This window comes from Mobula birostris, chromosome 2 (assembly GCF_030028105.1).
Source record: "Mobula birostris isolate sMobBir1 chromosome 2, sMobBir1.hap1, whole genome shotgun sequence".
NCBI classification, from domain to species: Eukaryota; Metazoa; Chordata; class Chondrichthyes; order Myliobatiformes; family Myliobatidae; genus Mobula; species Mobula birostris.
This window is the reverse complement of record NC_092371.1, coordinates 7411442-7435760: the sequence shown is the minus strand read 5'-3', so window position 1 is coordinate 7435760 and position 24319 is coordinate 7411442. Positions and strand designations below refer to the sequence as shown.

Sequence of the window (24319 nt, the reverse complement as noted above, 5' to 3'; positions counted from 1 at the left end):
TTCCAACACCAGGTTCGTTCAGCCTCTCACAAAAACTCGTATCTAATATTTAACATTTAATACCCATCCCTCTCTATCTATCTATCTATCTGTCTGTCTTTCTATCTATCCATCCATCTCTACCTATCTGTCTGTCTATCTATCCATCTGTATCTATCTACCTATCTGTCCATCCATATATCTATCCACTGATCAATCGATTGATCGATCCACCCATACTGTTATGTCGCCCGTTAATTATATCTTCCTCTTCCACCTAGCCATCCGTCTATTAATCTCTATCTTAATCTTTTTTTACATTTCTATTTGTCTTTGTACTGGCACCTCATCCTCTTTTACATATACTTATGTTGATTTGAAAACGACCGAAGTCTATAACTGAAAAGTAATACTTTAGTGAGGTGAATATTATTTTAATCCAGTTGAAAGACTTTTGAATAGTATGTAAATATAGGAGAGTATATTTTACCCAAGGCTACTTGGCCTCTTCCAGGCATACGTTCCCGAGACCCTCATCAATAGCCCGGAGCCAGGCTAATCGCCCCATCGCGCCGATGCTTTCACCACGGGAGAGCCATTTACCCCAAACCCTTGCAAAAGAATAAAAAATCTGTAATTTCTGAATCACTAGAAGTTGGCGAACTTAACAGTTCACCGTTTGGAAATGAGGGGCCTTGTGCTTTTCCGCTTGCGCCGATTGGGCGGGTTTGCAGCCATTCGGCCATACGCTCTGTACTACTACCCCACTATTTCCCCCTCGTTTTGCACTACATATTTACTGTAATATATACTATATATACTTATTGTAATTTATAGAATTTTATTATTATATACAGTGATGCACTACTGCCCCAAAACAACGAATTTCACTCTGTCTGTCCTTCTGTCTCTCTCTCTCCCTGTCTCCCTTTCTCCCTCTCCCTCTCCAAACCTCAACGCGCCTTGCCTTGCTCACTGCGTTTCGGGATTTATGCTGGCTACGACCTAATCTGGAATCCAGAGTGGCCTGCTGATGGGTTCGGAGAGCGAGGGAAGCCGAGAGGCGGGGATGGACCGGTGCTCAGTTTATCTAAAGGCCGAATTACTTCTCTCCGGTTGACATCAGCGCAGTCCACTTTTAAACTGTTTTCATAGAATATTGATTAGATTTCATTTTAACCCCGAATTTAATGAAACAGCTCTCTTTAACTCTGGAGGCGTACCATTTAATTTAAAGAAATTAAGACCGCCATGTGCATATGCCTTGGTGTGAATTTATCCGCAATCTACTCCAACCTTAACTTAATTTGAGGCCTTGTTCGGTAAAGTGTAAAAGTCCCAGTAAATATCCTTTAATCTCATTTCCAATGCTTGGAATTCATTTCGTTCCAGGCTCCACAGCTTTTGCAGTCCCCCGAAGCTCGTCAAATGCCCTCAGTGGGAAGAGGAAGGATTGTGTTCTAATCAGCATTTACTGCGGGAATTTTCTTTTTTTTTACTGAATAGTTATCTCCCACTCCACCCCGCCACACACACAACAAATGAGGGGAAAATAAACTCATCCATTTTCGATTTTGCATCTAGTGGCGAGACGTCTTAGTGAACTCGCCCACGGCGGCTGTCCCAGCCGGCGAAAGTCGCTACAGAGCGGCAGCGGCCGGATCGCCTCTCGCTCTCCGCCGCCTCGCCTCGGCCAGTTACTTCTCTTTCTGGAGTGTTCTGGGATAAATATTTCCTGATCGTTTCAGTTGTAGTATTGTAATACCGAGTGGAATAGTTGTACACACAAACATACACACACACACACACACACACACACACACATTTACACACACTCACAGACACATACACATATACACACACACTCAGAGACAGACAGACAGACAGACACACACACACACACACACACACACACACACATCTTTATTTTCTCGGGATAAAAATCATTTACGCAAGGACGCAGCGGAGATTGTATAAATGCTTGAAACCTTGAGCAGCGCACACACAAAAATAGGAGGAACTCAGCAGGACAGGCAGCATCTACGGAGGGGAATAAACAGTCGGCGTTCCGGGCTGAGTCCCTTCATCAGGACAAGGGGGTGGAGGTCAGTGTATCACTGAGTGTGCATGTTGCGTGTGTGTGCGTGTGTGTGTGTGTGTGTGTGTGTGTGTGTGTGTTTGTGTGTATGTGTGTTTGTATGTGTGTGTGTGTGTGTGTGTGTGTGTGTGTGTGTGTGTGTGAGAGAGAGAGAGAGAGAGAGAGAGAGAGAGAGAGCGATTGACGAAGTCTCTGATCTATAGATGAATGCCCTCCGATCTTTTCACGTCCCACTACGAAATACAAAGCAGAGAGGTGGTCCTGGTCCACGAGGGCGATAGTAGCATTTAAGAAACATTTAAGCAGACACATGAAGAGACGTGGAGCAGGGAGATAAAGATCGTGTGCGGGTAGGTGGGTTTAGTTGAATTTGCCATCCTGGTCAGCACGGGCATTCTGGGCCGAAGGGACTGTTTCTGTTTTGTACTGCGCTACGTTCTATGGTCGGCAGCGAGTTTATGCAATTTCAATTAAGTTCGAATTAAGTTTTTGTTTCCTAACTTTTCAAGGTATTTAATCATTACTAATACCCCTTTGACACAGGAGATTCTGCAGAAGCTGGAGATCTTGAGTGACACAACATGCTGGAGGAACTCAGCAGGTCAGGCAGCATCTATCGAGAGGAAGAAACAGTCTACGTTTCGGGCCGAGACGCGCTGTTTATTCCTCTCTACAGATGCCGAAAGCCTTGCCTAGTATAATTTTAACCATTCTTGAGATCCTTTTAAGAGACTTGCAATGATTTTTTTTTGTGTGTGAAATGGTTTATTCTCCCACTAGAGGAGTTCGTTATTGACCATTTCCACTCTTCTCAAACTAAAGGCGCGCAATTCGATAGATGTTCAATGTCACAGCAAAGATGTAACTTTCCCTTAAGCTGGGGGCCTTGTTCAATAACTCCTGCCTTATCCCGATCACGAGTGGAAGCAGGGCTACTTTGGAAAGATCGCGCGAACGAATCAACACCTCCATTAAAAATGTCTTTAAAATTCTGCTAACTGGACGGAAGAGAGATTTAAACTATAAGATCCGTGTGATTTGCAATGGGTGGTGTTCTCTGCTTCTAAGTCTCCATGAAGTGCACTCAGTAGCCATTTTTCTAGTTATCCCCCGTGCCCAATAAGGCGAGAACTGACTGTCTGCTCGTGGTCCGCACGCCGCCGTAGCCCGTCCACTTCAAAGTTCGACGTGTTTTGCGTTTAGAGACGCTCTTCTGCTCACCACTGAGGTAACGCGTCGTTATCTGAATTACTGTCGTTTTGCTGTCGGCTTCAGTCAGTCTGGGCATTCTCCTCTGACCTCGCTCATTAACAAGGCGCTTTCACCCAAAGAACAGACGCTCACTGGATGTTTTAGAGTCTTTTTCGCACCATTCTCTGTAAAAACAGGAGACTACTGTGAGTGAAATTCCCGGGTGATGTCTGCGATACTTAAACCACCCGATATGGCACCAACTATCAAAGTCACAAGATCAGATTTCTCCGCATTCTGATGTTTGGTTCAAGCAACAACTGAACCTCTCGACCATGTCAGCATGCTTTTATGCATTGAGCTGCTCGCTGCCGCGTGACTGGCAGAATAGATATTTGCATTAAAGAGCAGGTGTACTTAATAAAATGGCCACTGAGTTCCGATGCTTTATATAATAGTTAAATACTCGTTTAAAATGAGATTGCAGTGATCTACTTTATTACTTAGGAAGCAGGTACCAGATGTTGAATGAAAAGCAGCACGACTACTTTCCTGATGACGGGTCTCGGCCTGAAACGTCGACTGTGCCTCTTCCTAGAGATGCTGCCTGGCCTGCTGCGTTCACCAGCAACTTTGATGTGTGTTGCTTGAATTTCCAGCATCTGCAGAATTCCTGTTGTTTACGACTACTTTCTTCTTCTTCTTAAGCCCGTCAGCCCTAACGGGGCATGGGCCGCCAGCAGCGGCTCGCCTGGGCTGAACGTTTATCGGCCCTGTGGCTTCCGCCTTCACCACATGCGCCTTCATCTTCATCTTCCCGGGATGGGGTCTTCGAAGCTTCTGCTGGCGTTTCTCTAGCTCTGGGTTTTTTACGGGCTGAGGTTGCCAACCCCGTGCTCAACACTCCCCCTTTGACGACTGGGCCTGGGAGCTCCCATGGTGGAGTTAGGACTTCATTAATTAATCATAAAACTCTCCATTCTGTTATTGCATAAACAAATATATACTCAATGCAATGTAGGTACTTAAATAGGAAAATAACACTCTAATCCAATAACCTCGCGAAAGCATATTTTCCAGTATGAAACAGCTGAATTGTGACATATTAGAAGCTGGAAATAAAAAAAAGCATTTTAATAAAACACGGACCTTTATTATGATCAAACAAAAACTGTAAGTTTAGCTAGTGGGACCACTGAAATTATGTAAGGTTACTACAAGAATTAATTACATTTCTCTCCGTTTTATTGCAATAAATATTGTATCAATTTTATAACCGATAATTACAGCTACATTAGATACATAACTGAATAAATAAAAAGGATTAATGAAGTTTGTTTGTAATATACGTTGTAGTAAAATTATTTAGATCCTTTGTATTATGGTTGAAGCACACAAAAATTATTGAATTATTCTTCCAACAACCAGCGAAATGTTTATTTCTGCTCGGGATTTTGACCTTGTAGCTACATTGAACCATTGTGGGTTAGTTATCGACCAGTTGGTATATTGTGGAGACTCTGTCTCGGAAAATCCTTTCAGTCACGTTGCCCGCTGTCTTTATATAGTCCTAGCGTGCCCAATCTCTCCCTATAATTCAAACTCATATTCTGGCAACACCATCTTTCTGCACACTCTCTAGTAAGATGGCCAAAACGGAACACAATACTCGAAGAGTGGTCTTACCAGCCTCTTGTTCGACCGCAACATGACATCCCAGCTCTTACACTGACTGACGAAGTCCCCTTTCACTGCTCTGTCTACCTGGGAACCGTGTACCTGAACTCTTAGCTCTCTCTCATAGTTCACCATCATCACTTTCTGCCGTGTCTTGTGACATCGGCAATCATGGTCTGCTCCTGCTTTCTGCAAACTCAAGGGGCAGCCGTGGGCATTCGCATCGGCGCCGGCTATGCCTGCCTCTACGCTGGCAACGTAGAACAGTCCATGTTGGAAGCCTTCCCCGGTTATCCTCGCCAGCACATTTTCCGCCACGTTAACGACCGCATTGGCCTTGCTTCATGCCCCCACGCTGAGCTGGTCAATTTTTATCAACTTTGTCTCTAACTTCCACTCTGCTCTTAAATTCACTTGATATATTTCTGACACCTCCCCCACCACCCATCTGACACCTTCTCGATCTCTCTGTCTCCATCTCTGGAGACAAACTGTCCAGCGATATCTTTTATAAAGCTACTGAACCCCACGGTTACATGAGGATTTCTGCAGATATGTTAGTCCTGACGAAGGGTTTCAGCCCGAAACGTCGACTGTACCTCTTCCTAGAGATGCTGCCTGGTCTGCTGCATTCACCAGCAACTTTGATGTGTGTTGCTTGAACCCCACGGTTAATTCGACTTTATCTCTTCCTACCCTATCTCCTGTAAAAATGTTCCATTTTCTCAATTTATTCTCCTCCGCCGTATCTGTTCCCAGGAGGCGGCTTTCCGTTCCAGGTCATCAGAGATGTCCTCCTTTAAAGAACGGGGTTTCCTTCCCCCAACTATTCACGTTGCCCTCACCCGCATCCGAATCTATTTCCCGTACATCCGCACTCACCCCATCTCCCCGCCGCCTTAATAGTGATAGAGTTCCCCTTATCCTTACCTACCACCACATCAGCCTTCGTATCGAACGCATAATACTCCGAAACTTCCGCCATCTCCAATGAGACCTTACCACTAAACGTATCTTTACCCCCCCAACCCCCCCCCCCACAGCCTTCTATTCCTCTTTCTGCAGGGATCGCTCCCTCCGCGATTCCACTAATCTCCCTCCCGGCACTTATCCCCGCACATGACCTGAGTGCTACACCTGCCTATATACCTCCTCCCTCACCTCCATGCAGGGCCCCAACAGTCCTTCCAGATGAGGCAGCACTTCACCTACGAATCTGCTTTGGTAATCTATTGTATCCGGTGCTTCTAATGCGGCCTTCTCTACACTGGTGAGACCTGTCTTAAATTGGGGGACCGCTCCGTCGAGCACCTTCACACCATCGGCCACAAGCGGGACCTCACGGTAGCTAAACATTTTAATTCCGATTCCCGTTCCGGTGTATCGTCTATGGCCTCCTCTTATGCCAAAATTCATTTCCATAGATGCTGCCTGACCTGTTGATCTCCTCCAGCATTTTGTGTGTGTTGTTCATGGCCATGATAATTCTTGACGAAGTTTTTCTACCTTCCTTGCCTTCTTCTGGGCAGTGTCTTAACAAGACGGGTGACCCCAGCCAGAAGCAATACTCTTCAGAAATCTTCTGCCTGCCGTCACTGGTCACATAACCGGGACTTGTGATCGGCACTAGCTGCTCACACGACCGTCCACCACCTGCTCCCATGTCTTCCCGTGACCCTGATAGGGGTGCTAAACCCGAGGTGTGGCCTACAGCCTAGCGGAGGGAAGGAGCTCCTTACGCATCCTTTGCTAGAGAGGAACTTCCACACTGCCACCACGCCAAACAGCGCGTGAAGTGGAGAAAATGCTCAAAAAGTCAATTAGGGTGAAGTGGAATGTTTGAAAATGTTTATTTTTTTTTACTCGTTTGTTTAGAGATACAGAGCAGTAACAGGCCCTTCCAGCTCAATAAGCCGGCACCCCTGAATTACACCCAACTAACCTACTAACCCGCATGTCTTGGGAAACTGGAGCATCCGCAAGAAACCCACACGATCTCGGGGAGAACGGACCAACTCCTTACAGCCGGCAGCGGAAATTGAACCCAGGTCGCTGATGCTGTAATAGCGTTACGCTAAGCCTTTACCGTGCCCCCCCAGACTAGTGTCCAGCGTCTTATTCCTTACTTTATGAACTAGATTTGAGAAAATAACGCCGTAGGTTTGATTTTCGTGATCTGCAGAAGACATGTCTGATTTATTTTCAAATCTAAACCTTTTGGATATTAAAGAGGCAGTATCTAGGGTTTCAACCTGAGATGTCGAAAGTTTGTACCCCCCTCCACACCCCGCCCACACATACTGTTCAGTCCGCTGCGTTCCTCCAGCTGATTGTGTGCTGTTCCGGATCCCACCATCTATCTCCAAATGGAACAGGGGTTGGAAAGGTTTGGAGGGATATGGCAAACGCTGGTATATGGGACTAGCTTAAGTAGGGAACTTGTTCAGCATGGACGAGTTGGGCCGAAGGGTCTGATTCCGTGGTCACTGAATCACTGTGACTCTCTGCAATTATTTACGCCTGCAGCCTTCTCTTCTGCCGCACCTAGCCCGAGGAGCTGTTCGGAGGTATTGGTGCTGAACTACAGTGACTGAGCACTTTGGAATCGCAATGTTTGTGAGATATTTGCAGATGTCTGGCGAGTGTGGAAACACTCGGCAGGCTAGGCAGACTGAGCAGTAGTTAATAAATTCCTTTCAAACCTGCTGTCAGCTTACAGCAATGTCCCCCTCCCCCGGCTAATGGCTTTTCATACTTCAAAATTCAAAGTAAAGTTTTGCAAGTGAGTTTGTAGGTTGTGGAATTAGTTCAGAGTTGAGGTGGGTAATTTATTCACGCTGGTTCTGAAGCCATTTCCTGAACCTGGTGGTGTGGGAATGGTGAGGCTCCTGTACCTCCTTCTTGATGGTAGCAGTGAGAAGAAAGCACGGCCTGGATGGTGCGGTCCTTGATGAAGGACGCTGCTTTCCTGTGGCAGCGCTCCAGGGCAATTCCGCTCATCGAGTCTATGCTGTCCACTCCATCTACGATTGTCCTTGTAGCCTATTCTTCCTTCACTCCCCGGATTCAACCCCCCTACCGACATGTGGGTCCAGTTTTTTTTCCAGGTGAAGGGTCTCGAACTGAAACGTCGACTGTCCGTCTCCTTCCACAGATTTTACGTGTTGCCTAAGTTTCCAATACTTGCTGTCTGTCACCCTCTCTCCCGCATTCCACCCCAGTCCTTTTCTCCGAAGGAAAAACGCCCTCAGCCTCTCCTCAAATCTCCGCTACACCTTCTATAGTGGAATCGTGAAGCACAGAAACAGCCCCTTCAGCCCACCCGGTGTCTGCTGACCATTGTGCCTAGATACCTACCAGGACTGGTTTCTGTCTAACATACTTTCAGCACAACAGACTTGCTTTGAAGTTCAGGCAGAGAGCAGGGCAGGAAAGAAAATCATCCGGGTGTTTATTTTACTTGAAAAGTACGCTTTATTCAGAACATACAGTACCGTGCAAAAAGTCCTCGGTGGAGCGGAGAGCGAGTTTGTAAATCTGGCGGGGGCAAAGGGTGTTAGGAATGGCGAGGGAGGTTGTGGGACAGGTGGCAGAGAAGTACTGACAGGGACGGGGAGTGGCGCGTGTGCGGACCCACCCGGCCCTGAGACACCAGGCAAGGTCATTTGATTCCAAACAATTGGTTTATTAATCATTAAACAATATCTGTCTGGTGCTTCTCAATCTCTCCTCTCTCCCTTCCCTTTTTTTTTCCAACCACGATTCCCCTCTCCCTGCTCACTTCCCACTCTCAGTCCTCAACAGAGACCCATATCATAATCAGGTTTATAAGTAAACACATAACTCACATAAGTAAAGAAAGTTGTGTTTCTAAAACATAAAATGACTACAGTACTGGGAACAGTACATTCCCCACAGATCCTTTATATTGTTGTGGTGTCCACGCTTCAGCAAACATAAACAATGACCTCTCCAGCCCAGGTCAATCTCCCTTCTCCCCTCTCTCATTGGACAGAAGATAAACAATCCTGAGAGTAGGGACCATTCGGCTCAAGGACAGGTTTCTCAGAAGCACTATTATAAGACTATTGCACGTTCCTCTAGTACAATAAAAACCGACTGTTGACTTTATAATCGACCTCGTAATGACCTTGCACCTTACTGATGACCTATTCTGCTCTTTCTCCGGACTGTAACTCTATATTCTGCATTCTGTAATGGTTTATTTGTATGATAAAATTATCTGTAATGTAAAACAAAGTTTTTCACTGTACCTCGGTACATGTGACAATAATAAACAAATTCCATTGCCCAGTTTCATTCCGTCCCTCACCACGTACTCCTGTGCCCAGTGTTGTTTCGACATGGCAGACAGATTCTTTGCACTTGTTAAGATTTTGTGCATCGGCTTAAATTGTGTTGATCTTCGGTGACCTTCAGCGAGCCATACAGCATGGAAACAGGCTCTTCAGCCCATCGTGTCAACGCAGACCAAAGTGCCTACCGATGCTAACCCATTTGGCCGCATTAGGTCCATATCCCTCTAAACCTTTCCTATCCGTGTCCTTGTCCATATCCCTCTAAACCTTTCCTATCCGTGTACCTCTCCGTATCCCTCTAAACTTTTCCTATCCGTGTACCTGTCCATATCCCTCTAAACCTTTCCTATCCGTGTACCTGGCCATATCCCTCTAAACCTTTCCTATCCGTGTCCTTGTCCATATCCCTCTAAACCTTTCCTATCCGTGTACCTGTCCGTATCCCTCTAAACCTTTCCTATCCGTGTACCTGTCCATATCCCTCTAACCCTTTCCTATCCGTGTACCTGTCCATATCCCTCTAACCCTTTCCTATCCGTGTACCTGTCCGTATCGCTCTAAACCTTTCCTATCCGTGTACCTGTCCGTATCCCTCTAAACCTTTCCTATCCGTGTACCTGTCCGTATCCCTCTAAACCTTTCCTATCCGTGTACCTGTCCATATCCCTCTAACCCTTTCCTATCCGTGTCCTTGTCCATATCCCTCTAAACCTTTCCTATCCGTGTACCTGTCCGTATCCCTCTAAACCTTTCCTATCCGTGTACCTGTCCGTATCCCTCTAACCCTTTCCTATCCGTGTACCTGTCCGTATCCCTCTAAACCTTTCCTATCCGTGTACCTGTCCGTATCCCTCTAAACCTTTCCTATCCGTGTACCCGTCCGTATCCCTCTAAACCTTTCCTATCCGTGTACCTAGCCTTTTAAAAGGTGTTAATGTACTTGTCTCAACCATTTCCTCACGGTTCGTCATTACACGGACCACCCATCAACATTATCTCGTTACTCATTTTTTCCCAGTAGTATTCATTCATTATGTAGTTTACAGTAATTTTGTGTCTTTGCACTGTACATGTTTTCTACCTCCAAAACTAATCGAAAGAAAAATACGGGAAAGCAGGAGATAACTCGTATACGTTTAATTTCATTTTACTTTAAGTGGATGCGCACGTTTGACGTATGGCGTAATGACGTATGACTCAGATACAATCCGTAATGAATTATGGTAAACAGTAAAGAATGCTTAATTAAACAAATTATTTGCAACATTACTGAAATATTAAATACACGAAACCAGTAACATCCTCGTTTTTGCACCTTCTGCAGCGTAATAATTTCCGATCAATGCGTGTACGTAGGGCTGTCCCATTCAATAAAATCATGATTGATCTGACTGTAACTTCAGCTTCTCCATCCTCTGGTAAATTCTCGCCCCCTCGTCCACCACAAGTCGATCACCCTCGGCCTTCAGAGTATCCAGCAGCACTGTTTCCACGGCCTTTTGAGAACGAGGACTTTCTACTTTTCAATAGAGATGAAGTTCCCTTATCTCCTTCTTAAATTGGTACCGGTTTGTAACTGATACAGCGAAAAGCTTCTGACCGTGTGCCATCCAAACATATCATTCCGTACATTAGTACATCGAGGTAGTGCAAAGGAGAAGAGGGCGCAGACTAGAGTGTAGCAGTTAGGGAGAAAGTGCAGCGCAAGCAAACAAAAAAAAAAGCGCAAGAGCCAAGACGAGGTACGGCGGGAGATCAAGAGTTCATCTTCTACCGTATAAGAGGTCTGTTGAAGAGTCTGATAACAGTGGGATAGAACCTGTCCTTCAGTCCGCTGGTATGAGATCTCAAACTTCTGTTGGTGGGAGGCGGTGGGGTGGGACGGGAGGTGCTGTTGGAGTAGCCCGTGCAAGTTGCCGAGGTGCGTATTGCAGAAGGAATATATGGTATTGAAGGTAATGTTACAGCTATATAAGACCTTTGGGCAGACCCCACTTAAAATACCCTGTGTTCAGTTCTGGTCACCTCATTACAGGAAGGATGTGGAAACTATAGAAAGGCTGCAGAGGAGATTTACAAGGATGTTGCCTGGATTGGGGAGCATGCCTTATGAGAATAGGTTGAATGAACTCGGCCTTTTCTCCTTGGAGTGACGGAGGATGAGAGGTGACCTGATAGAGGTGTATAAGATGATGAGACGCATTGATCGTGTGAATAGCCAGAGACTTTTCCCCAGGGCCGAAATGGCTAACACGAGGGGGCATAATTTTAAGGTGCTTGATAATAGGTACAAGGGGACGTCGGAGGTAGGTTTTTCACACAGAGTGGTGGGTGTGTGGAATGCACCGCCAGCGACGGTGGTGGAGGCAGATACAATAGGGTCTTTTAAGAGACTCTTAGATAGGTACGTGAAGCTTAGCAAAATGGAAGACTATGCGTTAGGGAAATTCTAGGCAGTTGCTGGAGTAGCTTACATGGTCGGCACAGCATTGTGGGCCGAAGGGCCTGTAACGTGCTGTATATTTCAATGTCCTATCACTTCAGGCTGACCCCGATCCATCCCAATCTTAACTGAATTCCCTTGGTAAGGGGAGGCACAGTGGCGCGGAGGGTAGCGCCGCGGTCTCGCGGCTCCAGAGATCTGGGCAGGATCCTAACCCCCGGCACACGTGTGTGGAGTTTGCCTGTTCTCCCAATGTCTGCGTGGCTTTCCCGGGCGCTCCGGTTCCCTCACTTCCCAGTGACATGCGGGGTCGGCCATTGTAAATCCATCACCCTTCCCACTCCCCCCCCCCCATGAGTGTGTTTGTGTGTGTGATGTGTTAGGGTGAGGGTAGAATCTTGGAGTGGTTGCGGGGTAAAATGTGTCGAAAGTAAAATGCGGAGGGGGTCCAGTGTAAATAGGCAGCACGGACTCGATGGGCCGACGGGCCTGTTCCCGTGCTGTGCCCCTCGAAAACTCGCTACGAATTTAAAACGAGCTGTTCCCCCCGGGAACGACTGTCCCTTGATGGAAACGTTTGCTCCTCAGTCAGGATCTGCCGAGACTCTTTCGCAAGCAGCGATTTATAGCTGAAACGGTTTGCTGGTTTGACTGGTGCAGGGGGTGTAATCGCTGGCAATAAAATAACGTCTAGTGCTTCCTCAAGGGAAACTTGATTAAGAGAGCGAGGAAGTGAGGTGGCAGCTTCTGATTAATGTTGTGGTCTCGGGATTTCCTGCGTTTTCTTGGCCCTGATTTATCGCCTCCATAATGTGCCGGGGTCTCCCAGCGCTTGCTGTCTCTGCAGGACATTGGGCTGACAAGGAGAGGGACTGGGGGTTTGAAGTGGGGTTAAAACTGAATAGTTCAACACCGGCGGGGGGGGGGGGGAATGAAGGCAGAATGTGGTGGGGGTGAGGAGAGGGGAGGGAAGTCCGTTCGATGAAATCTTCTTCAAGAGCAACTTCAGCGCGGAGGTCTCCTATAGATAGACGGAGTCTAGAACAGCCTCAGAATACATGCTCGTCCCTTTAGAACGGAGGTGGAGAAGGAATTTTGTTCAGCCAGAGGGTAGTAAATCATTGCCATGGACGACTGTGGAGGCCAGGTCATTGGGTATATTTTAAGTGGGGTTGATAGGATCTTGATTAATAAGGGCTTCAAAGCTTACGGGCAAAATGCAGGAAGATTGGGTTACGAGGGATAATAAATCAGCCATGATGGGATGGTGGAACAGACTCAATGGGCTGAATGGCCGAATTCTGATCCTATGTCGTATGGTTTTATCGGCCGGGTTGAGCAGAGGAATTCCGAACTGAGCTCATCCCACCTCTGACATCAGGATCTAATAATAGGCATCCGTTAGTCTCATGGGACCATGGATTTGCGCCTTGGAAGGTTTCCAGGGCGCAGGCCTGGGCAAGGTTGTATGGAAGACCGGCAGTTGCCCATGCTGCAAGACTCCCGTCTCCACGCCACCGATGTTGTCCAAGGGAAGGGCATTAGGACCCATACAGCTTGGCACCGGTGTCGTCGCAGAGCACTGTGTGGTTAAGTGCCTTGCTCAAGGACACAACCCGCTGCCTCAGCCAAGGCTTGAACTAGCGGCCTTCAGATCACTAGATGAACGCCTTAGCCACTTGGCCACGCGCCAAGGGAGCGGTCATTTGACACTGAGGTGTGAGTGGCAAGTTCTTCTCCCGGAGGACACCGAATTTCTGGAACTCTCCACCCCGGACTGTCGTGGAAGACGGGTCTTTAAAAGGAAGGGAGATACGTAGTTGGAACATCGGGGCGGGGGCTGGAGGGCGGTGGGGAAATCTGAGAGAATAGGAGATCATGCCTGGTCCAGATTATCTGTGATCATATCTCCTACTCCCAATGTCTTGTACTCCAACGAGTTAAGCCTGTCTTTTCCCCAGGGCAGGGGAGAGGGCACATGAGAGAGGTTTAAAGGGGCAGGTTTTACGCACAGAGGGCGGTGATCGATGAATCGAGCTGCGAGAGGAGGTGGTAAAGGTGGGTGCAGTTACAAACAGAGGCAGGTGTGTGAATAGGAAATGTTTGGAGAGATACGGGCCAAGCGCGGGCAAATGGCACCCAGTTCAGTTAGGAAACGTGGCCTGAATGAGCCAGACGGGTAGAGGGATCATTTCTCCGCGACACTCGCCCCACACACCATCCTTTTCACAAACAGCATCCACCCCCCCCCCGCCCCACCCCCAGGATGTACACCTGCTGCTTGTGGGATCTTGCAGTGCGTAGACCGACCTCACCTCTGTCGCGGGAGAGAGGGACGAAAGGAGACTAGGAGGTGCGACCGAGGCTTCCGGCACTTTCGCGGGGAGAGTCGCCACGCTCGGAGGGGCCGGATCACCCGAGCGAGATGACCCACCAGCGAGGGACTGTTTGTGGTTGGTGGCGCACGGGCCTGAAGGAGTGGTAGGAACGTGAAGGGAGGCGGTGGAGGGGGGAGGCGGGTTGCCACCCCCTCTCACACTCCGGGTAACGCCACAGCGGGGCCTGGCGTTGCAATCGGTGCCGCGGACCAAGTTCCATTCTGCCAAGGGTTCACGTCCTTGGAACCGGCACCGCGCCCCCTCCCACTTCCCCACACCTGTGAGGTAATATATGGGCTGCTTTTCTCAGCGATGATTAAAGACTCACCTTTGCCCGCTGCCTCGATTTCCACGCACCTGAGGTTTTGGCAGAATATAGTATTAATGGTAAGACTCTTGGCAGTGTGGAGGATCAGAGGCATCTTGGGGTCCGAGTCCATAGGACACTCAAAGCTGCTGCGTAGGTTGACTCTGTGGTTAAGAAGGTGTACAGTGTATTGGCCTTCATCAATCGTGGAATTGAATTTAGTAGCCGAGAGGCAACGTTGCAGCTACAGTACGTAGGACACTGGTCAGACCCCACTGTGCTCAGTTCTGGTCACCTCACTACAGGAAGGATGTGTAAACTATAGAAAGGGTGCAGAGGATAATTACAAGGATGTTTCCTGGATTGGGGAGCATGAGTGAACTTGGCCTTTTCTCCTTGGAGAGACGGAGGATGAGAGGTGACCTGATAGAGGTGTACAAGATAATGAGAGACATTGACGGTGTGGATAGTCAGAGGCTTTTTCCCAGGGTTGAAATGATTGCCACAAGAGGACACAGGTTTAAGGTGCTGGGGAGTAGGTACACAGGAGATGTCGGGGGTATGTTCTTTTAGTCAGAGAGTGGTGAGTGCGTGGAATGGGCTGCCGGCAACGGTGGTGGAGGCGGATACGGTAGGGTCTTTTAAGAGACTTTTAGATAGGTACATGGGGATTAGTAAAATTGAGGGCTATAAGTAAGCCTAGTAATTTCTAAGGTAGGGACATGTTCGGCACAACTTTGTGGGCCAAAGGGCCTGTATTGTGCTGTAGGTTTTCTATATTTCTATGTTCTATGTACCCGTGGCAACAAATGCAAGTTTATTGCAAGTACATGTACGCACGTTACAATTAAAACCTTACTTGCAGCAGCATCATTAAGGTAAGGGGTGGGAAGTTCAAGGGGGATATTAGAGGAAGGTTTTTTACTCAGAGAGTGGTGGGTGTGTGGAATGCACTACCTGAGTCAGTGGTGGAGGCAGATACACTAGTGAAGTTTAAGAGACTACTAGACAGGTAAATGGAGGAATTTAAGGTGGGGGCTTATACGGGAGGCAGGGTTTGAGGGTCGGCACTACATTGTGGGCCGAAGGGCCTGAACTATGCTGTACTATTCTGTGTTCTATCACAGGCACGTAGCATCAACTAAGCAGCAGCATTACATAAATATATATTGAACATTAATTATGTATATACTTTTCCAGTAAAGAACAGAATTAGAACAAAAATATCTACTGTAGTGCAATGTGGCCTTGGTGTTGTTATACAGAGGTAGTGACTAAGATTGGTTCAGGATTCGCATGGTTGAGGGGAGGTAGCTGTTCCTGAACCTGGTGGTGTGGGACTTCAGGCTTCTGTACCTCCTGCCCTTTGGGAAGCTGTGAGAAGATGGCCTGGCCCAGGTGGTGGGGACCTTTGATATTGGATGCTTCCGTTTTGAGGCTGGGTCTCCAGATAGAGTGAACGTGGATTTTTCCCGTAGTGGGGCATTCTAGACCAGAGGCACAGCCTCAGAATACAAGGATATCCGTTTAGAGCAGAGATGATGAGGAGGAATTTCTTTAGCCAGATGGTGGTGAATCTGTGGAATCCATTGCCACAGACCGCTCTGGAGGCCAATTCATATACAAAGCGAAGGTCGATAAGTTCTCGGTTAGTAAGAGCGTTAAAGGTTATGGAGCGAAGCTGGGAGAATGGGGTTGAGGGAGAATAAATGAGCCATGATGGAATGGCGGAGCTAACTCGATGGTAGAATGGCCTAATTCTGCTCCTATGTCTAAATGGTCTTACAGGCTCCTGTATTAGTATGGATGGTGGGGGAGGGGCGTGCCCGTGACGTATTGGGCTGAGGTCACTCCTCTCAACACTTTTCCCCATCCCCTTCGTGTTCCCAAGCTCAGGTATGAAAACTTGTGTTACTCTGAGTCATAGAGTCCTACAGCATGGAAACAGACCCTTCAGCCCATCTCGTCAATACCGACAAAGCTGCCTTCCTGAGCTAGTCCCATTTGTGAGAAACGCTGGTGAACATAGCAGGCCAGGCAGCATCTATAGGAAGAGGTACAGTCGACGTTTCGGGCCGAGACCCTTCGTCAGCACCACAATTCCTGCGTTCTCCCGCAATTTTTATGTGTGTTGCTTGAAATTCCAGCATCTGCCGATTTCCTCCTGTTTGCGTTTCCAGTCCCATTTGCCCGCTATCGGCCCACGTCCCTCTAAGCTCGCCTATCCATGTATTTAAAAACCTCTTTGTTTTTCTGACAGCTCATTCCACAAACCCACCACCCTTTCTGTGAAAATATTTCCCCTCTCCTGTGTAACTGTACAAAGCCGCTGTTTATTCAGGGTACACACATAAAAGTTGCTGGTGAACGCAGCAGGCCAGGCAGCATCTCTAGGAAGAGGTGCAGTCGGACGTTTCAGGCCGAGACCCTTCGTCAGGACTAACTGAAGGAAGACTGCACCAGCAACTTTTATGTGCGTTGCTTAAATTTCCAGCATCTGCAGAATTCCTGTTGTTTGCGTTTATTCAGGGTGACGGTCACTCTGCAGCTGTACAGAATCATTGTTTATTCAGGCTGAGAGTCACTCACTGTGTAACTGTACAGAGTTACTGTTCAAGGTGTGACATTACCTGTTAATAAAGGGGGTTTAGCTCCCTCTCGTGGCATCCGAGGTTATCCTCGTCAGATATTGAGGACGAATGTCCTTTAATCAGACTAGCCTGCTATTCTAGCTCAACACGGTGTTAGTAACTGAGTTGTGTGAAGCCCTGCCTATCATGAGATCGGCAATGGCATCTGGCAGTAAACGCAACCCTGACAGGGGACGAACATCAAATTGGGTGTGCAGTGGTTATGGGTGTTCCAACTGTGGAAGGATACATTGTGTAACTGTACAATCACTGTTTATTCAGAGTGAGGATCACTGTGTAACTGTACAGAGTCACTGTTTATTCAGAGTGAGGGTCACTGTGTAACTGTACAGAGTCACTGTTTATTCAGGGTGAGGGTCACTGTGTAACTGTACAGAGTCACTGTTTATTCAGAGTGAGGGTCACTGTGTAACTGTACAGAGTCACTGTTTATTCAGAGTGAGGGTCACTGTGTAACTGTACAGAGTCACAGTTTATTCAGAGTGAGGGTCTGTGTAACTGTACAGAGTCACTGTTTATTCAGGGTGAGGGTCACTGTGTAACTGTACAGAGTCACAGTTTATTCAGGGTGAGGGTCACTGTGTAACTGTACAGAGTCACTGTTTATTCAGAGTGAGGGTCACTGTGTAACTGTACAGAGTCACTGTTTATTCAGAGTGAGGGTCACTGTGTAACTGTACAGAGTCACAGTTTATTCAGAGTGAGGGTCTGTGTAACTGTACAGAGTCACTGTTTATTCAGGGTGAGGGTCACTGTGTAACTGTACAGAGTCACTGTTTATTCAGGGTGAGGGTCACTGTGTAACTGTACAGAGTCACTGTTTATTCAGAGTGAGGGTCACTGTGTAACTGTACAGAGTCACAGTTTATTCAGAGTGAGGGTCACTGTGTAACTGTACAGAGTCACTGTTTATTCAGAGTGAGGGTCACTGTGTAACTGTACAGAGTCACTGTTTATTCAGAGTGAGGGTCTGTGTAACTGTACAGAGTCACTGTTTATTCAGGGTGAGGGTCACTGTGTAACTGTACAGAGTCACAGTTTATTCAGAGTGAGGGTCACTGTGTAACTGTACAGAGTCCCTGTGTATTCAGGGTGAGGGTCACTGTGTAACTGTACAGAGTCACTGTTTATTCAGGGTGAGGGTCAGTGTGTAACTGTACAGAGTCACTGTTTATTCAGGGTGACGGTCACTGTGTAACTGTACAGAGTCACTGTTTATTCAGGGTGACGGTCACTGTGTAACTGTACAGAATCACTGTTTATTCAGAGTGAAGGTCACTCCCTGTCTAACTGTACAGAGTCACTGTTTATTCAGCATCAGGGTCACTGTGTGACTGTACAGAATCTGTTTATTCAGGGTGAGGGTCACTCGCTGTCTAACTGTACAGAGTCACTGTTTATTCAGCGTGGTGATCACTGTGTAACTGTACAGGAATATAAGGTATTAGGCTCTTGGGCTCTGTTGAACTGTTGGATGGAGAAAGCCTCCTCAAGGAGGGTTATGAAGACTAGATGATTTATTTGTTATGAAAGCTTGGGGAATGGGGAGGCGATGAGGATTTGAGGCAGAGAACCTGTGGCCAGGCCGAGATCAGCCATAGTCATATTGAACGGCCTGTCATTCTTGGAGGGGCGGACTGGCCTATTCCAGTTCCTATTTTATCGTGGTTTACCTCCATCCTCATAATGGGAGCTATCTGGTGGATGGAAGCTGTAGAAAGAATGTCCACGTGCGTGAAACAGCGGGGTGTTGATTCTGTGCGTGAAACATCGGGATGTTGATTCTGTGCGTGAAACAGCGGGGTGTTGATTCTGTGTGTGAACCAGTGGGGTGTTGATTCTGTGCGTGAAACAGTGGGATGTTCATTCTGTGCGTGAAGCAGTGGGGTGTTGATTCTGTGCGTGAAACAGTGGGGTATTGATTCTGTGCGTGAAACAGTGGGATGTTGATTCTGTGCGTGAAACAGTGGGATGTTGATTCTGTGCGTGAAACAGTGGGATGTTGATTCTGTGCGTGAAACAGTGGGGTATTGATTCTGTGCGTGAAACAGCAGGGTATTGATTCTGTGTGTGAAACAGTGGGGTGTTGATTCTGTGCGTGAAACAGTGGGGTGTTGATTCTGTGCGTGAAGCAATAGGGTATTGATTCTGTGCGTGAAACAGTGGGATGTTGATTCTGTACGTGAAACAGCGGGGTGTTGATTCTGTGCGTGTTTTTTTAAGGATTATGTAATCTGGTTTTATTGTAAAAGGTGTGGACAGTCTGATCCAAAAACAAAAAAATGGTTAAAACTCTCAGCAGGTCAGGCAGCAGCTGTGGAGGGAGGAACAAAGTCAGTGTTTGAAGGCGATCACCCTCCATCAGAATTTGCATAGTGGTTGGCGTGACGCCATGACAGCTTCGGGCGTCGGAGTTCAGATTTCAGCGCCGTCTGTAAGGAGCTTGTACGTTCTGCCCCGTGTCCACGGGGGTTTCCTCTGGATGCTCTGGTTTCCACCCACACTCTAAAGATTTATAGATTAGCAGGTCAATTGGTCATTGTAAATTATCCTGTGATTAAGTAGGTGAGTTTCTGAGTGGCCCAGCTCATTGGGCCGGAAGGGCCTGTTCCAGAATGTATGTCTCTGAGTAAATTAAATAAAATAAACAGAACTGGGGAGGAGAGAGCCGCCGAGCAAGCGTGTGTATGACAGAGAGGAGAGAGGGAGAGAACAAATTAGTACTAATTAGTGGAGCTGTTCTAGTAGGAATGGGTAGAACAAAGAGAATTCCGATGACAGGGTGGGGCCAAGGTTGCTGTGAGGGTAGGTTGTCAGAGAGTGATAAAATTCTACACAATAGACGTCCATCGGACACGCAGGTGGGGCTGAGAATAGAAAATGGGCAAGGTGAATTTCATTGTTAAGGTCAAGTCTCTAATTGCTACTTAAATTGGTTTATTATTATCCCGTGTGTAGCAAGATGCCCTGAGAAGCGTTGCTTTGCATGCCGGTACAGATCGGGAAATCAATGTAGTATAAGAGCAGAATGAAGTGTTACCTTGGCAGTGAAAGTGCAGTGGGAACGGACGATAAGGTGCAAGAGGTAGATATTGAAGTAAAAGATTCTTCACTCGGAGGGTGCCGCGTCTGTGGAACGAGTTGCCAGTGTAAGCGGCGGAGGAGGGTTCGATTGCAGTATTTAACAGAAGTCTGGTTAAGTTCATGGATGGAAGGGGTATGGTCCAGCTGCTGGTCAATGGAACTGGGTTCAGCGTGGACTAGATGGACCGAACCGCCTGTTTCTGCGCTGTAATAGTCTATGACTATACTCAATGGACATTTTATTAAGTACCTCCTGTAACGTGGTTCGTGGTCTTCTGCTGTAGCCCATCCGCTTCTGGAGATGCTTCAGAGATGCTTTTCTGCAAACCACTGTTGTAACTCGTGGTTACTGCTGCCTGCTTGAATCAGTCTGGTCATTTTCCTCTGACCTCTCTCATTAACCACAGAGCAGCCACTCACTGGGTTTGTTGTTGTTGTTGTTGTTTGTGCCACTCTATGTAAATCCTAGAGAACGTTGTCTGTGAAAATCCCTGGAGATCAGCAGTTTCTGAGATACTCTACACCGTCTGGCACCAGCAACCCTTGCATAATCAAAGTCACTTTGGTCACATTTATTCCCCATTCTGATATTTGATCTGAGCAATAACAACCTCTTAACCAGGTCTTCATGTTTTTATGCATTGAGTTGCTGTTAGATGATTGGCCGATTACCTTATTACAGGTGTATTTAATAAAGTGCCAATGAGTGTATGTGACCATAATAAGCCAACTAACCAATTTTTGGTTCAATGTTCTCTTTGTTTTTTGCATCCCACCCTCACCGCATCTCTGTCCCGTCACCAAAGCCTGCAGGCGGAAAGGACATGAACAGACCAAAGACGATCACCATCGCTTGCCCAAGAAGCACCGGCTGGTCTTCACCGATGTCCAGCGGCGGACCCTGCTCGCTATCTTCAGGGAGAATCCTCGCCCCAACAGAGAGCTCCAGGCCAGCATCGCCCGGCAGCTCGGACTGGAGCTCTCCACCGTCGCCAACTTCTTCATGAACTCTCGACGCCGCAGCCTGGACAGGTGGCTGGAGGAGGATGCCCAGGGTTCCTCTGGTACCCCTCATTCGTGAGACTCAGGGTGGTGGGCCTTGGGGATGCGGGGTGGGCGGGGGGATGAGGAGGAAACGACAATCAGGAAATAAGCCAAAGATGTCCAAACCCCTAACATGCATTCCAGCTCTCACCCAAAATTCCAAACCTTTTTCTGCTGGGTGGGTGGCACGGGGGACCTCTTGATGATGGAAAGAGAGTTTGAGCTGTCACAAGCGGCTGGAAGAAATATCGATCTATATTCTCTGAAATTTAGGAGAATATGGGGTGACTTTATTGAACCATATAAGATCCTAAAAATATGGAGATGGTTCCACCAGTGGGAGAATCTCCAACAAGTGGTCAGAGTTACAAGATTAGAAGAGGACTTAATTGAGATTTGTAGCAATTTTATCGTGCAAGAGGATGAAGAATCTGTGCCCAAGTCATTGACACAGGTTGCTGTGGAGGCCAAGTCATTGGGTATGTTTGAAGCGGAGATTGATTAGGTTCTTGATTAGTCAGGGTGTCAAATGTTACGGGGAAAAGGCAGGAGAATAGGGTTGAGAGGGATAATAATTTAGCCATGATGGAATGGTGGAGCAGACTCGATGACCCAAATGGCCTAATTCTTCTCCTGTGGTCCAGCGGGGAATTTCTGGAGGGTTTTGGAGGAAGGTTCATTGAAGAGGAGGGAGATACATTGTTGGAAGATCAGGAGGAGGGGGGAGGATTGAGGGCTCTGGGCACTGGAACAGAAGATAGAGGTATAAAAATTATCATAGAGGCGTACGAAATGATTGAGGATATAGATAGGGTAAATAAAAAGGACTTTTCCATTGAGGTTGGGTGAGAATTGAAATAGAGGGTGAAAGGTAAAATATTTAAAGGGAACCTGAGGGGGATCTTCTTCCCTCAGAGGGTGATGAGAGTGTGGAATGACCTGCCAGCGGTAATGGTGGATGTGGGTTTGATTGTAACACCTAAGGGAAGCTTGGAGAAGTACATGGATGGGAAGGGTAGGAAGGGTCATAGCGGGTCGATGGGACTAGGAAGAATAACAATTCGGCACAGACTAAATGGGCCGAAGGGCCTGTTTCTGCGCTGTAGTGACCGATGACTCTATGATTCAGATCAGCGCTAATCATATCTCCCGCTCCCGGTGTCTGTTATCCCAGTGATGTAAACCAATGTCTCCACAGTCTTTTTCCCAGGGTAGGGGTGGCTAAAACTAGAGCGCATAGACGAAAATTTAAAGGGGACCTGAGGGCAGGTTGTGCACACAGAGGGTGGTGGGAGGTGGAACGAGCTGCCCGCGGAGGTGGTAGAGCCGGCTACGGTAACAATATAGGCACATACGTGGATAGGAAAGGTGTAGAGGGATACGGGCCAATCGCGGGCAAATGGGACTTGCTCGGGTAGGCACGGCCAAGCTGCATAGCTGCCGACTGGCCAGAAAGCAAGGAGAAGTACCATTGAGTGTGGTATGTGCAAAGGGGGCGGTAAGCTTTCTGATCTCCCAGGACCTTAGAACGTCCCGCCGGAGTACACCAGAGACACAAGAAGGCGTAGGTGCTGGAATCACGCGAGGTGCCGGAGGAACTGAGCGGGTCGAGCAGCGGGTCTATGGGAGGAAAATGGACTGACTGAAAGAGTAGAGGAGAGAAAGCCGATACAAAGAGGTGAATAAGGAGGGTTGCGGGAGGTGCTGCGTAACAGATGAATTCAGGCGAGGAGGGTCCTGTCGGATAAGTGGCCTCACGTGGGGGAGAGAAGGGTGGAGGTGTGGGGAGGGTTTGGAGATAATTGAATCCGATAAGAAGGCCAGGTGATTGGGCGACACGGTAGGGAAGCTCGGGCGTCGGGGTGTCGTGGTTCAATCCGGCGGCGTCCTCTGTCAGCAAGTCTGTGCCTTCCTCCCCGTGCGCACGTGGGTTTTCTTCGGGTGCTCCCGTCTCCTCGCAGAGTCCAAAGACGCACCGGTTAGATGGTTAATTGGTCATTGTAAATTGTCCCGTGATGAGGCTGGGGTCAAACCGGAGGATTGCTGGGCAGCGTGGCCCGAAGAAACGGAAGGTCTGTTCCGCTCCCTATCTCGAAATAAACACGCAATAAGTTGGTCCTGACGAAGGGTCTCGGCCCGAAACGTCGATTGTACCTCTTCCTAGAGATACTGCCTGGCCTGCTGCGTTCACCAGCAACTTTGATGTGTGTTGCTTGAATTTCCAGCATCTGCAGAATTCCTCGTGTATAAGTGAGAGATGGCGGGGCCTCTGGTCTGGAGACTGTCAGCTCTGGGAATCTCTGAAATTCTCTGTCCCGGGAAGGTTGTGGAGGGTATATCACGGGGAGGGGGGGGGTTAAAGAGGGGGATAGGGGAGGAGAGAGAACGACCGAAGCGGGAGGGGTCTTTGATTATGCTGCCCGTCTTACTGAGGAAGCAGGAAGTGTAGAGAGAGCAGAATCCTAATGAAGGGTCTCGACCCGAATGCATATTCGTCCCCATAGATGGAGCCAGACCTGTTCCGCCGGCACTCTGTCTGTTTGGGTGGACAAGCCCATGGAGAGGAGGCTGGTTCCCGGGATGAGAATCACAGACCTTGGGAGATCAGTGTGATCGGGAGTTGGCGCAAAAAGGGGGTAGAGGCCTGGAGTATAGCGGCCACGGTTGTGTCGAATTGCATAGGCAGGCTTATGGGCCGAATGACCTACTTCTACCCCCTTGCGAGTTGGACTCCTGGGACCGCTGTCTACTCTGCGCAGAATTTCCTTCCATTACCGTTGCCGAATAGAGTGAAACTCCGATCATCTGGGTCCCTATTCCCACTGTATTCAGTGATTACAGCATCACATCATTACAGCATCACGTCATTACAATATCACGTCATTACAATACCGCAGTACAGTATTCCACCAGTCAACGGCTTCAAGGCAGTCACCTCTTCCAGGGTCGCATTCAATTGGCTATGGTGCCCACCACTCCCGGAAATCCCCCATTGTACCCGTGGACACCACAATGGAAACCAGATTCTACCTACTCCATCTATTCCCCCCTCATAATTTTGTAAACTGTTTGTAAACGTGTTAATAGTCATAGTCATACTTTATTGATCCCGGGGGAAATTGGTTTTCGTTACAGTTGCACCATAAAT

At 47.9% G+C, this 24319-nt stretch overlaps 1 protein-coding gene across 1 annotated transcript in view; it reads left to right on the top strand.

Moving 5' to 3' along the window:
* LOC140194190 (one cut domain family member 2-like) overlaps nucleotides 1–24319 on the top strand; it is a 42610-nt gene that overhangs the window by 1199 nt on the left and 17092 nt on the right. Inside the window, exon 2 of the mRNA XM_072251697.1 lies at nucleotides 20934–21191. Within this exon, the coding sequence (XP_072107798.1) occupies nucleotides 20934–21191 (258 nt within the window). The remainder of the gene's footprint in view (nucleotides 1–20933; nucleotides 21192–24319) is intronic.